This window comes from Castor canadensis, chromosome 13 (assembly GCF_047511655.1).
Source record: "Castor canadensis chromosome 13, mCasCan1.hap1v2, whole genome shotgun sequence".
In the NCBI taxonomy this organism is placed as follows: domain Eukaryota; kingdom Metazoa; phylum Chordata; class Mammalia; order Rodentia; family Castoridae; genus Castor; species Castor canadensis.
This window is the reverse complement of record NC_133398.1, coordinates 75,436,805-75,451,598: the sequence shown is the minus strand read 5'-3', so window position 1 is coordinate 75,451,598 and position 14,794 is coordinate 75,436,805. Positions and strand designations below refer to the sequence as shown.

The 14,794-nt window shown below is 34.4% G+C and overlaps 1 protein-coding gene across 1 annotated transcript in view; it reads right to left on the bottom strand.

The window, feature by feature from the left end:
* Positions 1–6,492: 6,492 nt before the first annotated feature.
* Positions 6,493–14,794, bottom strand: part of LOC141415444 (aldehyde dehydrogenase 1A1-like) — a 36,350-nt gene continuing 28,048 nt past the window's right edge. Inside the window, exons 11-13 of the mRNA XM_074052045.1 lie at positions 12,793–12,950; positions 11,070–11,144; positions 6,493–7,080 (exon numbers count right to left, since the gene is read on the bottom strand). Coding sequence (XP_073908146.1) covers positions 7,008–7,080; positions 11,070–11,144; positions 12,793–12,950 — 306 coding nt within the window. The 3' untranslated portion in view covers positions 6,493–7,007. The remainder of the gene's footprint in view (positions 7,081–11,069; positions 11,145–12,792; positions 12,951–14,794) is intronic.

Below are 14,794 nucleotides of genomic sequence, written 5' to 3'. Positions count from 1 at the left end.
CACAGCAAAGGCAGTCCTGAGAGAAAAGTTTATAGCCATGAGTGCATATATTAAAAGGACAGAAAGATCTAAACAAATGACCTAACGCTACAACTGAAATTCCTAGAAAAACAAGAAGCAAACCCAAATCAAGCAGAAGGAGAGAAATAATTCTAAAAAAAGGCCAAAGTTAATGAAATAAAGACCATATAACCATAGAAAGAATCAACAAAACAAAACACTGTTTCTCTGAAAAATAAACAAGGTTAACAAACTGCCTGCAAATCTGACTAAAATGAGGAACAAAAAGCCCCAAATCAGTAAAATCAGAAACGCAAAAAGGGAGATAAGAAACTCCAAGGAAATCCAGGGAATCATCAGAGACTACTTTGAGAACCTGTATTCCAATAAATTTGAAAATCCTGAAGAAAAGAACAAATTTCTAGATACTTATGACCATCCAAAACTGAACGAAGAGGGTATTAACCACCTTAAAAGATATATAAAACGAAATGAAATTGAGGCAGCAATAAAGGGTCTCCCACATAAGAAAAATCCAGGCCCTGACAGATTCTGTGCTGAATTCTATCAGACCTTTAAAGAAGAATTAATACCAATTCACTTTAAACTTTTCTATGAAACAGTATGAAACAGAAAAGGAGGAAACACTGCCTAACTCATTCATGAAACCAGTATTATACTCATCCCAGAACCAGACAAAGACATATCCAAAAGGAGAATAAAAGGCCAATCACCTTAAGGAACATCAATGCAAAAATCTTTAATAAAATAATGGCAAACTGAATCCAACAACATATCAGAAAAATCATTCACCATGACCAAGTGGGCTTCATCCCAAGGATTCAGGGGTGGTTCAATAAATGTCAAACAGCATATTAATAGAAACAAGGACAAAAACCACTTGATCACATCAATAGATGCAGAAAAAGACTTTGATAAGATTCAACACCATTCATGATAAAAGCTTTAAGAAAACTAGGAGTAGAAGGAATACACCTTAACATTATAAAGGCTATAAATGACATATAGTGACATTGTACTAAATGGAGAAAAACTGAAACCATTTCACCATAAATCAGGAGTGAGACAAGGGTGCCCACTATCCTCACTCTCATTCAACATAGCCTGGAATTCCTAGCCAGAGGAATAAGGCAAGAAGAAGAAATAAAATGAATACAAATAGGTAATGAAATTGTCAAAGTATCCCTATTTCCAGATGACATGATCCTATACCTCAATGACCCAAAAACTCTACCTAAAAACTCTCAGGCACCATAAACAGCTTCAGCAATGTAGCAGGATACAAAATCAACTTTCAAAAATCAGTGGCCTTTCAATACACCAACAATGAACAAATTGAGAAAGAATATATAAAGCATTCCATTTACAATAGCTTCAAAATATCAAATACCTAGGAGTAAACTTACCAAAGGATGTGAATCACCTCTACCAGGAGAACTACAAACCCCTGAAGAAATTTAGTAAGGAAGACTACAGAAGGTGGAAAGATCTCCCTTGCTCATGGATTGTTAGAATCAACATGTAAAATGTTTTGTAAAAATGGCTATTTTTACAAAAGCAATCTACATGTTCAGTGCAATTCTCATCAAAATCCCAATGACATTCATCACAGAGATTGAAAAATCTGCCCTAAAGTTCATTTGGAAAAACAAGAGACCATGAATAGCCAAGGCAATACTCAGTAAAAAGAGCAATGCTGGAGGTATCACAACATCTGACTTCAAACAATATTACAGAGCCATAGCAATAAAAATAGCATGGTACTGGCACAAAAATAGATATGAAAACAAGTGGAACAGAAAAGAGGACCCAGATATGAATCCACACAGCAGTGCCCACCTTATTTTTGACAAAGGCATCAAAACATATGGTGGAGAAAAGACAGCCTCTTCAACAAATGTTGCTTGGAGAACTGGATATCGGCCTGCAGAAAACTGGAACTAGATCCATGTCTATCATCCTGTACTACCATCAGCTCAAGGTGGATTAAGGACCATAATATCAGACCCAAAATTCTGAAGTTAGTACAGGAAAGAGTAGGGAATACTCTGGAAGCAATAAGTATAGGCAAAGAATTCCTCAGTTGAACTCAAGCAGCCCAGAAGCTAGGAGAAATGATGGATAAATGGGATTACATGAAATTAAAAAGTTTCTGCACAACAAAATAAATGGTCTCTAAACTGAAGAGACTACCCACAGAATGGAAGAAAATATTTGCTGGCTGTACATCAGACAAAGGATTGGCAATAAGAATATATAGGGAACTCAAAAAAACTAAACTTACCTAAAACCATGAACCAATAAAGAAGTGGGCAACTGAACTAAATAGAACTTTTTCAAAAGAAGAAATTCTAATGGCCAAAAAATACAAGAAAGAATACTCACCATCCCTGGCCACAAAGGAAATGCAAATCAAAACCACACTAAGATTCTACCTCACTCCTTTTAGAATAGCTATCATCAAAAACACCACCACCAACAAATGTTGGTGAGGGTGAGGGAGATGAGGATGAGGGAGAAAAGGAACCCTCATACACTGGGAATGTAAGCTAGTACCACCACTTTGGAAAACAGTATGAATGCTTCTTAAAAAACTAAGCATATCTCTGTCATATGATCCAGCAATACCACTCCTAGAGATATACCAAAAGGAATGAGACTCAGGTTATTCCAAAGGCATCTGCACTGCCATGTTTATTGCAGCACTATTCACAACAGCCAATGTATCGAAACAGCCAAGATGCCCACTACAAACAATTGGATTAGGAAAATGTGGTATTTATACACAATGGAATTTTACTCAGCCACAAAGAAGAATGAAATTTTGTCATCTGCAAGTAAATGGATATAACTGGAGAACATCATCTTAAGCAAAGTTAGCCAGGCTCAAAAGGCCAAAAATTTATGCTGTCCCTCATATGTAGATTATAGACCTAAAACAAATGCAGTAATATCATTGGACATGGGTCACACACCAAGGGGAGAACACAAACAGGAGAAATAGGGAAAGGGAAGGGAGCCTAAAACTTGAAAGTGTTTGATGTGCCCACCGTAGAGAGCAAATAAAGTAATCTTAAACTAACAGAGGCCACTGTGGGAAGGTGACTGGGAAGTAGTGAAGAGGTCAGGTAGACATGAATCAATTCGGGTTGTAACATATATGTGCATGGAAGTAATGCTAGGAAATTTTCTGTATAGCTGTCTTTATCTCAAGCTAGCAAAAATGCTGTGTCTTTTGTATTATAGCTAATGTTTTCTCCTCAACAAAATTGGAGAAGAGGTTCTGCCTAGAATCGAGGGGGGTGGGGGGAAGGAGTTGTGGGTAGGGGGAGGAGTGATGGCCCAAACAATGTATATACATATGAATAAATGAAGAAACAATAACAAATAAGATAAAAGATGAGAAAGAAAAAAAATAAAGAAAGTCTAATAGAGAATAAGTGTTTAAATGAACATGTACCCTGGTTAAGTTAGTGTATCCTGAGAAAGTCACCAGAAGCTAAATGTTTTGTTGATGTTACTTGTACTTCCAAAGGTTCAAGTTGCATGAAAATTACACACATTTCTCAGGGAAAAGGTCTTTTGAGTTTATTACTGTTTTACAGAATATGCTGAAAAATGACTATAATTCTCTATAAGTTAGTTATTAGTTGATAGCAAGAATTTAAGAAAAACATTTCTTTCCTATTTCTCCTTGACTACTTCAAAATAAACTCAGAGGTATGTATTCCTAAAAAATATCAAGAATTAAAAGAAAGGAAAAGAGGGAAAAAAGAGAGAGAAGAGCACAGTAGACTAGACATTTAGAATTTGTATCTGAGACCTAGCATTGTCCAAGCCTAAACAGCAAATTCTGATTTCTGTTACTTAGTTTGGCATTCCATGAAATGAAAACATTTTGTACCATGTAGACAGAAGGACAGTGAGATTATATTTATGACTGCAAAACTGAATAAATCATAAAAATTCCTTATACTTGTGCCAGGAAGAAATATGTTAACTTTTCAAAGTCTTAAGAATTATTAGCAATATATCTTTCATACAAATAATGAAATATAATAACATCCAAAAACTCAGGATAAGCCAATATAAGACAGATATTTTCTGTTTAATACTATAATGTTTAATTTGTATAACAAAGATTATTTAATTTTCAAGTATTACAGTTGTTCTTTTGAGTTTTGTGTTGTTCTGTGTGCAACTCCCTTATTGTACCCAAAAGATGTTCTGTAGGATGCTATTACAATATTAATTATTTGCACATTTTATGATTAATTTTTATTAGGCTATATTTGTTATCCAGAGGATTAGTCATAGTGACAATTCTGATTAGGTTTATACTGTACATTAGTTAAATTGCCCTCATCGTCTCTTGTCCTCAACCCCTACCCCGACCCAATTAAAGCAACTGCAAGAGGTTTCTTTGTTCTATTTCATATAGGTGCATGAAATCCATCAACCATATACCCTCACCTTAATCTCCTTCATTCACCCTCCCCCCCACTAATGCCCCCACACTCATAATATACCTATTTTACAGTCTGGTCTTTCATTCTTAATATTTAAGTTGATGGTCAAAGGCTTTCTCAATGTATCCCCATAGTAGCTGTACTTTACTTTAGTCTGTTCAACCCTTCCCCTTTACCTTCCACCCCCACTTTTCAAGCTTTCAATATACATCCTTATACCCTCTACCTTCACAGATGTTATGTTTTGCAATATTACTTATTCTCTTTTCCTTTCCCTCTTTCCCCAAGTTCCATAGAGCAGTTCCACTATTAGAAACATGTTCTATGTATGAGTTTGTATATGATCATGTTTGTTTTCTGTACATGTTTATCTTTTGGATCTATTTTCCACATATGAGAGGAAACAAGCAGCCTTTATCTTTCTGAGCCTGGCTTACTTCACTTAACAAGATGTCCTCTAATTGCATTCATTTACCATCAAACCATATGTCTTTATTCCTTATAGTTGCGTAAAACTCCATTGTGTATATATTCCACAATTGTTCAATCCACTCATCAGTTGTAGGGCATCTGGGTTGTTTCCATACCTTGACTATTGTGAGTAGTGCTACAATGAACATTGGTGTACACTGTCTCTATTGTATCCTGACTTAATTTTCCTTTGGGTAGATGCCCAGGAGTGGTATTTAAACATCCTTTAAAAATGATGGTACAGTTTGGTTTTACTAAATCTCAACCCAGCTCCACATTTGGATATTTTTCTTTCTCAACATCCATAGACTTTCTCATTCTACGTAAGGCTTTAGTTGTTTCAGTTTTCAAAATGCTAATTATGTCCCAAATCTTACAAGGTAACCAAATTGCAAATCTTATAGGTTCACACAAGTGTGAGAAACTAAACATGGGTCAGTTGAATTTATTTCAGGTATAAGAACTTAATGGCTTTAATTGATCCTTATATTGTTATGCATGACTGTAGTGGCTTCTATGGTGACCTTTCATGGCCACTAGGCAATCTTTGACTGTACAATGATAAAATTATTCATAGAAAATTTTAATCTAAAATAATGTTATTCTAAGGATCACTAAGCTTACATTTTAAGTACATTTTAAGAACATTTTAGAAGTGTACAGTAATAGACATATATTCTCTCAACTTAAAATGGGTCCTACATGGGAACATGAGAAGAATGAGATGTTCTTTGATTTGGAGACATAATGGAAGCATGGCTCACTTTCTTTTACACACAAAACATTACTTCAGCTGCTCCGTTGTGATCTTCAGAGTTTACCCTAGAACACTACTGTCTCATTGCATAGAACAGCATCTTCCTACATGGGTTTCTTCATATTCATTGGTGTTAAATGAGGTCAGAGCGAAGGCAAGCTTTTTGCTAAACAAATTTGGTAGAAAAAAATATAATGAAACAAATCTGAACAGGTTTCAAAACTTCTCAGAACCCAGAAAATGAGAGTATTGTGCAGTATGAAGCTCCAATAGGTAAATGTACAATGTCTCCAGAGTTTGTTGAAAGAAATGTGTCCTGAGAAATTGGTTGTCATCCTTCCTTTATTCACTGAAAATCCTCTCAGCATGATGGCTGATGTCCAGTCAAATCTCCTTCCATTTCCAACCGGCACAGTCACACTTCTTCATTACCCATTGAGCAAGAAAATGTTAGTTAGAAGGCCCATTTTCCTTTGGGTGGCAAAAATAGTGTCTCTGTTCCCCAGTATATTTTTTGTAACATCTTTGCCTAGCACTTCATAGGTACTCAATAAATGCTTAGGAAGGACTGCTCCTGTCTGTCTCAAATGCATTTTATTGATTTCAAGAATTGCCTAGAAAATAAAATGTTTCTTGACTCATTTGGAAATAGGCTTATTTAATATTTATTTTCAATTTCATCTCTGTTTAATTCAACAGTACTTTTGAATGACAGGGATAGATAGTAAATTACCATTACCCAAACTTTAACTAAAGTAATTCAAACTCAACAAGAATCATAAAAGGTTGTTTTTATTAAGCTTTGTATGCAGATTGCAGCTAAGCATCACATTTGACACTCAGATATGACATTCTAGGAAACATTTCAAAACACTTCAAGCACATTGTAACTACTGAGGAGACTGCTACTTACTCTACAGGTAACATGTATACTAAATACTTTAAAGAGTCATTATCTTTATGTGAAGTGCTAAGTGATTAATTACCCTCTTCCATACAATAATTATTCTGGACAAGAAGCTTAAGGAAAAGCATGTAACTATGATTGAGCTACATAGATCTTGCATCCACATTCATCCTTTTAATTTAGAACAGGAATTGGACTCACATCAAAAGGCAAGTGATTCTTGCAGAGTAAGCTATATGTTTTCTAGGTACGGTATTAATACTAATCATTAGCTTATGTTTAAAAACTTAAAAGAAAAAATTTACATTTAATACCACTATATTAGTGATTATAGGAGATGCTTAGCTGTCGAAGAATCTTCTCTCCATGTTATGAGGCATGTTTAGGAGTTCTTCTGGGAGATTTTCACTGTGACTGTCTTGATCTCTGTGTATTCAAGGATACCTTCTTCTCCCCTGGAGATAGGGAAAAAAATACCTGTAAACACCATTGCTCACAGCAGGGCAATTTTACTGTGGTCCTTAATTTGGTACATGCTTTTTTTTTTTTTTTTTGGTTAGGGACAATGGAAAATATTTTCTGAGTACAGTGGATTTCATACAGTAGCTAGCTGATCAAAAGTTATGTGGCTGAACATGAGTCCCCTTGTAGAAAACAATTCTGAAAAATTCTTTCATTTAAAATAATGTCTTTATTAAAAAGACAATAAAAATTATCTTTCACTTAAAATAATGATGTACTCTCAGAGCTGTAATTTTAACAATCTGACTCAATTCTTGACCAAACCAAATGAAACCCTGACCTTTACTGTTCCAGAGTTTTCCTTCTTTTTGGAATGCTTGTATATTTTCTTTTTAAGAAGGAAAGAAGATAAACATTGGCTGACATTCTGGCATTTTGCTCAGGTTGGGTTTTCCCATTTAAACAACCTTGCCTATCTCCTACCATTTGTTATATCTCCTAAGGCCACCCAAATGACAAAAGACAATCTGTTTTCACCCTGATATCTTGTTATCAGAATTATACCTCTCAGCAGTTTTGAAAACTATGTCTTACCTTATGTTGAGATAATAAGGATTGGGCTCAGATATCCTCTGTATTATTTTGAAGAGAAGATCAAATTTCATGGATATAAGGTATATAAGACAATTCTTAAAATCATATAGGCTATGCACATGGAGGCTGACAGAGAATGAGATATTGATCCTTTTCTATACCTTCCCTTCTTGTGATGTAGACAGGTATGTCAAAGACATCTTTTTCTCCTGAGAAAGCTGATCCCCTTACACTGGTGATTTTCATGGCTTATTAAGGTTTTAGAAGCTTCAATGAGCATGTTCTTCAAAGTAATAAAATGATTTAGACTCAGCTCTTTGAAATCCTTAAAAGGCAGTATTTTAATAAACACTTTATCTCACAGCAGTCAATAAATAAACTCATGGTTTTTCATAAATAGTCATTCCACTGTATTTTGGGTCACAAGGGTGCTGACACTCTCAGGAGAGTTTTAAATGTAATTACTTTCATACTCAAACTGAAATAGGTACCCCTTTTTGAGATTCCTATGCATACATTATATCTATGAGTGAACACAAGAACATCTACTTACTTACATTTATCTTACTAAGTCCCTGTTACTATTTCTGTGCTTGTGAAATTATTTGTGTACAGAGCATTCTGGACCTTATTCACATACTGATTCTGATTCAGGACTCCTACAGTGAGGATTGAGGCTGCATTTCTAATAAGTTATTAGAAACATGATACTCAGATTCTCCTCTATCATCCACACTGTACATAAAAAGGTGCCAGTAACAAGTTATGCTTGTTTTTCCCTCCACACTCAGAATTGAGCCTTGTGCAGAGGGACCTGTTTGCTGAATTGAATTGGCAGTACAATCAAACAAAAATTTCATTTGACTTCTTTCTGTACATCCTGTGTTTTTACCAAACTTCCTCACTCCTCCTTTCTGAATGAGACAGGAAAAAGGAAATAATTTGGTAAGTGACCAGTAAATCTTTGTGAAAGTGAGTAGTATTAGACAAAGAGAAGGATTTCTGTTATTTAGCACATGCCACTGCCAACACTAAGACCAGAGATTCAGAAGTCAAGACTAAGACCCTCTGAGTTACCATTGAACACAGTGGATCAGCACACAACTATTTTGGCTCTTTGAGGGCTCTGCTCCCAATTGATAAATTCTGCTTTTCTAACTTTTAGGAAAAATTATAATTTACCTGCTGGGGTCATTTAGTTTATTGCTTTAGTGATTCTCTTTTCCCATCTTGTAGCAATTGACTTTTTATTCAATATCCTGAGTTTATTATGTAAACTTTCAAAACTTTTAAAACTTTTTTTAGCATTCTCAGCTGGTTTTTGAAGTACAGGATTACAGTATGGTATTTTACTTTGTATTTTAAAGAAGTGAATTATAAATACCCATATTATAGATTTTAAGGAAAGTGTGATTGATTCCTGCTTTCGGTCCTTCTTCAATTTCATTTCCTCTTGCTTCAACCTTAAAGTTTGAAAAAGTTGCATCTAACAAAATTGACATGGTGTCTAGTTTTTCGTACATTTTGCTTGTTTTATCCGCACTGCAAGGGGTACATGTGAGGTAATTGGGCCAGTAATAAAGTAATTGTCCTTTAAAGTAATCTAACCTTTGTAATAGCTTTTTTGTACAAAGTAACTAGTTCTGTCAAGGAATTCTCCAGTAATGGACATTATAAAGAGAAGAAATGAGGGAAGGGAAAAAATTTTGAGTCCTCTCTTTGTGGTAATTGTAAAACTACAGATTGAACACTCTATGTGTCATTTAACCCTCACAACCATCTTAAGAGGTACACTAATATATCCACTTAAAATATAAGGAAATCAAAGCCCATAAGCCAGTCAATTTGAACCAGTCCACACGACTGGCCACTGGTGGAGTCAGCACACAAATACAGGTCAGTCAGTCTCACTTCTGTCTTCTCTCATGTCTGTGCTCTCTGTATCAGTTGATCTTTCACCACTATCTGTGACCTCAACAACATTCTTAAGATATCCATGGTTTTTCACTATTCCACTAATTAGATCCAAGCTAATATCCTTGGATTTAGGATTTCCTAACCTATGTCATGTTGAACTTTGAAATCATACTTCCTACCCCCAATAAATCCACACCAACCAGCAAGGTTAATAGCACTCAAAAATGCCACGTGCCATATCCTATAAGAATGCCCTCTCCTCCACTTACGGCCATCCTGCACCAGCTTCATGTTTTAGACAAAGATCTACCCTTTCTGTGAGTTCTACTCTTTCTGTATCAGTTGTCACTTCATTTATGTCCACTGAATTATTAGTGGAGTTAGAACCACACGATCTTAACCATGAATAGAATTTCAGAAATCTATTTCTTCCTACTCCTGTTCTTACAGAAACCTTGACCTTGTGTAACACATGATATTTATGAGTTAAAGATGTTATACTCTCTTGGCACTCAGATTTTCTGTACTTCAGCAATTTGCTCTTCACTTGAACTACTTCCTTAACCTCATAAGGTATGAGTTCCCAATCTGTTACTACTTATTTCAAACTGAGTGTAGCTACTTTGCACTATATATCTGTTTACATATTCCTCTTACCACCAATAATATAGAGTATGAAACTGAGTGCTGACTCTCTGGGTTTTCTATAACCTCATCCATAGCAAGTACATAGTGACTATGTATTGAGAAAGTGGTTAGAACATTTTATCATTCCCTCAGTTTTCCACCTTCTCAAAGATATTTGTTTTATTATAATTTATCTAATTAATTAAGACAAATGACAAAGTTTATTTCTATTTACTACATCCATGAAAATTAGAAATTGAGATTCATTTTACTTGCATTAAAAATGAGAAGCTTTATTATATTTGATTGTTTAGTTTCTACATGATGTATCTTTTGTCTTAATGAATATTTAGCAAACATAAAAAAATTTTAAGAACTGAAATGGTTAAAAGTGCTTGACGAAGCTAAGAAATATTATGCTTGTGTATATGTGTGTGTAATACTTTAAAAAATCATTGTATATGTATATATACACGTATATAACATATATAACAAAAGCAATTAAAGACTCATAAAGGCCTTTAGGTATAAATATTCACAATTTAGTTGCAACTATAAAATGTCTCTTCTTCAGCCAAATTTCCCTCTGGGTTTATATATTACAATCAAAAACAGCTCATTCAGATAATTTAAAATTTTAGTGTGCTTATTAAAGTTTATTTCACTCCTGCTATTGACATTCTCTCCTTATGAAGTAGAGCCAACATTTAATAAGCTATTTGGTTGTATTAACTTCCAAGAAAGAGCAAAGGCAGGATTTATTTAAGGAGGTGAAAATGGGTTAATTCCCTGGGAACAACAACAACTTTTATTTAAATAAGTATCTTAATAAAATTATTCTTACATTTCTCGTCCATTTCCAGACATCTTGAATCCACCAAAGGGACACTGGGCGGAAAACATCAGGTAGCAATTTACCCTGACAAAAAATAAGTACATTATAGATCATACATAACCTATTAAATAACTACTTAATTGAGAATTTTAGAAGCACTTTTTAAGCACTCCACTCATTTCAGTATAATATAGTCATTGATATAAAAAAACTGTGCTATAATTCAGAATGCAAAAAGACACATACACACACACATGCTGTGTTTTTATATTTTTCCCTTTCTGCATCAAATTATAATAGGTGGAAAACAAGGTGACATCCCAGTATAAACAGAACCAAATTTTGAGCTCTGGTTCCTCGTGCTAGTCGAACATTAGTACCATATCGTATTAAAAAAAAAAAAAAAAAAAACCTCTTTAAGTACAAGGCCTATGCCGAGACTCAACCACAAAATGATTGCAATGGTGTGTTCGTTGCATACCTTCTCTTTCCCCAGGACAGTTTTTCGAATTTTGAAACATATGTGTAGACTTTACTGGTGTAGTATCACTGATGCTAAATTTCAAAATGCTCCAAAAGCGAAAGATTTTTGAGGATGACTTTATTACATTTCACAGCATTTTTGAATTTGGATTATTGAATAAGGGACATTGTACTTTATACTAATGTACATCTAGGGTTGAGAGCCATTGCTTTAAAGTCAGAAACTACAGGTCTTCCTCTCAGCTCTGTTATTTGTTCCAGGATCTAGATAAGTTACTTAGTCCCACTAAGCTTTTTTACTGAACTTTAACAAATAGTTGTTGAAAGGTAAGATGAAATGATAAGTGTAGAAATGCATAGCCACATGCAGTAACTATTCACTAAAGGATGACTATAACTTGGGTTAGGAAGAAAAGATGTAATGGCATCAAGAGATCAAGAGGGATAAGAATTGTTTGGTTATGTCCCTTAAGGACACTTTTCAGCTTCTACTGTTTTTGTTGTTGTTTGTTTTTTTCAGTTTTTTAAAAAGCTGAAACAGATGTGAAAAGGAAGATGATCTGCGGCCAGAACTGAGGGAAAAATGGGAGGCTTAAAGGATTAAAAACTGCTAAGAAAACTGTCCAGGAACAAGGGACTGGGCTGGAGATGCCAAAGTTTGAGAAGCACAGCCTTAGAATTTATATCGACTAAAGTAAATATTAAAATCAAATATTAAAAAATTAATAAAGTAAATATTAAAACTATGTCAAAATGAGATGGATATTCTCCTCAAAACTCAGTATGTTCTTCTAAATTATAACCTTCCTGCATGTATAAAAATCCCAGAGTAAGAATGAGATATATAAATTAAATATTTGCATCCATAAGATTTCCAATAAACATTGCCTTATCTAATTAAACTTTTTCAGACTTACTTTTCTTTGTCTTATTTGTACATAGCATAGTGACATGTGCCTAGACTTGCCTAGCAATATGTATTTTGTGTAAATCGAATATCCATAAAGAATTTTAGGCAACTAATTGCAAATCAAAAGACTGGAGAGAGTTAATGAACATTCTTCTAATATAATATTTATTTAACTATGTTTTCTTTCATTTTTGTTGTTTTCTACATTTTCAACAGCAACAATTTTTCTAGCAGGCTATGTAATTTGAAATGAAAAATTCAAGGCTACAAAAGTCAAAATAAGTTAACCTGTTGACACACCTAACATCAAAAGGCGTAGGTAACTTCAGTTTCACTTACCATACTACACCCGCCTGCAGAGCAGAGGAGACTGTCATGGCTCTGTCAAGGTCTTTGGTAAAGACTCCTGCTGCCAAGCCATAGTGAGTGTTGTTGGCTCTCTTGATCACTTCATCTACAGATTTGAACTTCATGATTTGCTGCACTGGTCCAAATATCTATACCACAAGAAATTAATACAATAGGTTATAACTGAATATTTTAAATTTTAGTTTAGATTCCTATTCTGAATTGCCTAAAATTTTGTTTCTCGGTTCACACCCAGTTGTAAGAATCAAGCTAGGTAACTGTAGAAAAGGAAAGAGAAAACAGGCAATGATCATGTGTTGAATTCCCTTAGAAATAAAAGAGGATAAAAGCAAATAAAGCAATATTTGTTTCCTAGGTGTTGGAATTGTTTCCTAGATCTCACACTAATTCACAATTTCTTTGGAAATATTTTAAATTTTCTCCTTAGTTATAATCACCTTCCAAGTTACTACATATAAAAAGAAAGTACTTTACAGGATAAATGAATAGACAAAGATTGATAATAATATTTATGTTTTAAATATCCAGCATCATTGATTGAAATACCAAATCTTCCTCTATACTTGAATGTTTTTATAATTAGCTAAGTTAGGTAGACTAACATGGAGTTTTAGTCAGACTCTATTTTGTGGACACATCTTGTATAACGTACATATACCCACAGAATTGCTCATTACTGGAAGAGCATAAATTCTTAAGTTCCCTTTACTAACCAAAGCATGATTCACTGGCAATGGATATAATGACAAGACAGGAAACATAAACCAAACTTTGATTATTCTAGTAGACTAGTTATCATGACCCAAACTCATTCTGTATCTCACCCCAGAGAGGAGGAAAACAACTGGATTTTCTCTTTAAAATAAAGCTTCTATATTTCAATTAAACATTTATTAAAGCTAATACAAGAGAGGCTGCTCTGAATGTCAACATAATATTATGGGAAATGTGAATGAATGTAGGCAAAAATCAGACATGACAACTGATTTTCTAGTGTTCCCCACTGATGCAAGTGGTGTAGGGGCTGCCCTTCAGTACAGGCTGAGTGCAAATCCTAAAGCTGTATGTGTAATCATGACATTGTAACCTAGGAAATAGAAGTAGACAGCTACTCCAATAAATGTGTCAATAGTTTACATAATTTTAGTTGAACAAAATACATGGCTCCACGCTCCTCTTTGAAGCAACCAGCTAGCAATATAATATATATTACATAGAAGTTCATGTATAAATATATATAAATGTATTTATATATTATATATTATACGCATGTATCTGTATATATATATGTGTATATATATATATATGTGTATATATATACATTTTTGTTGCTTTTGTTGATAAGCCCTGGGTTTGAACTCAGGACCTTGCACTTGTTAGGCAAGTGCTCTATCACCTGGTCAACCACACTCTAACCCTTATCGCTTTAGTTAATTTTCAGACAGGGTCTCATGACTTTTGGCCAGAACGGGCCTCAGACTAGGATCCTCCAACCTGTGCCTCCTCGTGAGCTCAGATTATTGACATTCACTGCCACCCCTACCTTGTTTTCATTTGTTTTGCGTTTTTTTGAGGTGGGGCTTCACTAACTTTTTTGCTTATGCTGGCCTTGATGTATGGTTCTGCCATTTCTACCTTCCACATAGTTGGCATCACTACACTACTAGAGAAACACCATAAAAGTTTCCTTGAATTATGAGTACATTCCTATTATTGTCTCTACTGGGCATTAATCAAGATGTACAAGGCATATAGCTCTAACCAAACATGAATTTACCAACAGATGCAAACTTGTAATTCAATCAAGGACTGAATCGATGTAGAGAAACTCAGCATGTTGGATATCCATATACGTACATTTACTTTTATTTTGTTTTCCCTATTTGTTACTTTTTTTGAAAATCAGATTACACCCTTTCTTCTTAATTTGATCACATTGTGGGGGTTGGGGGTAAAGACAATAACCTAAGGA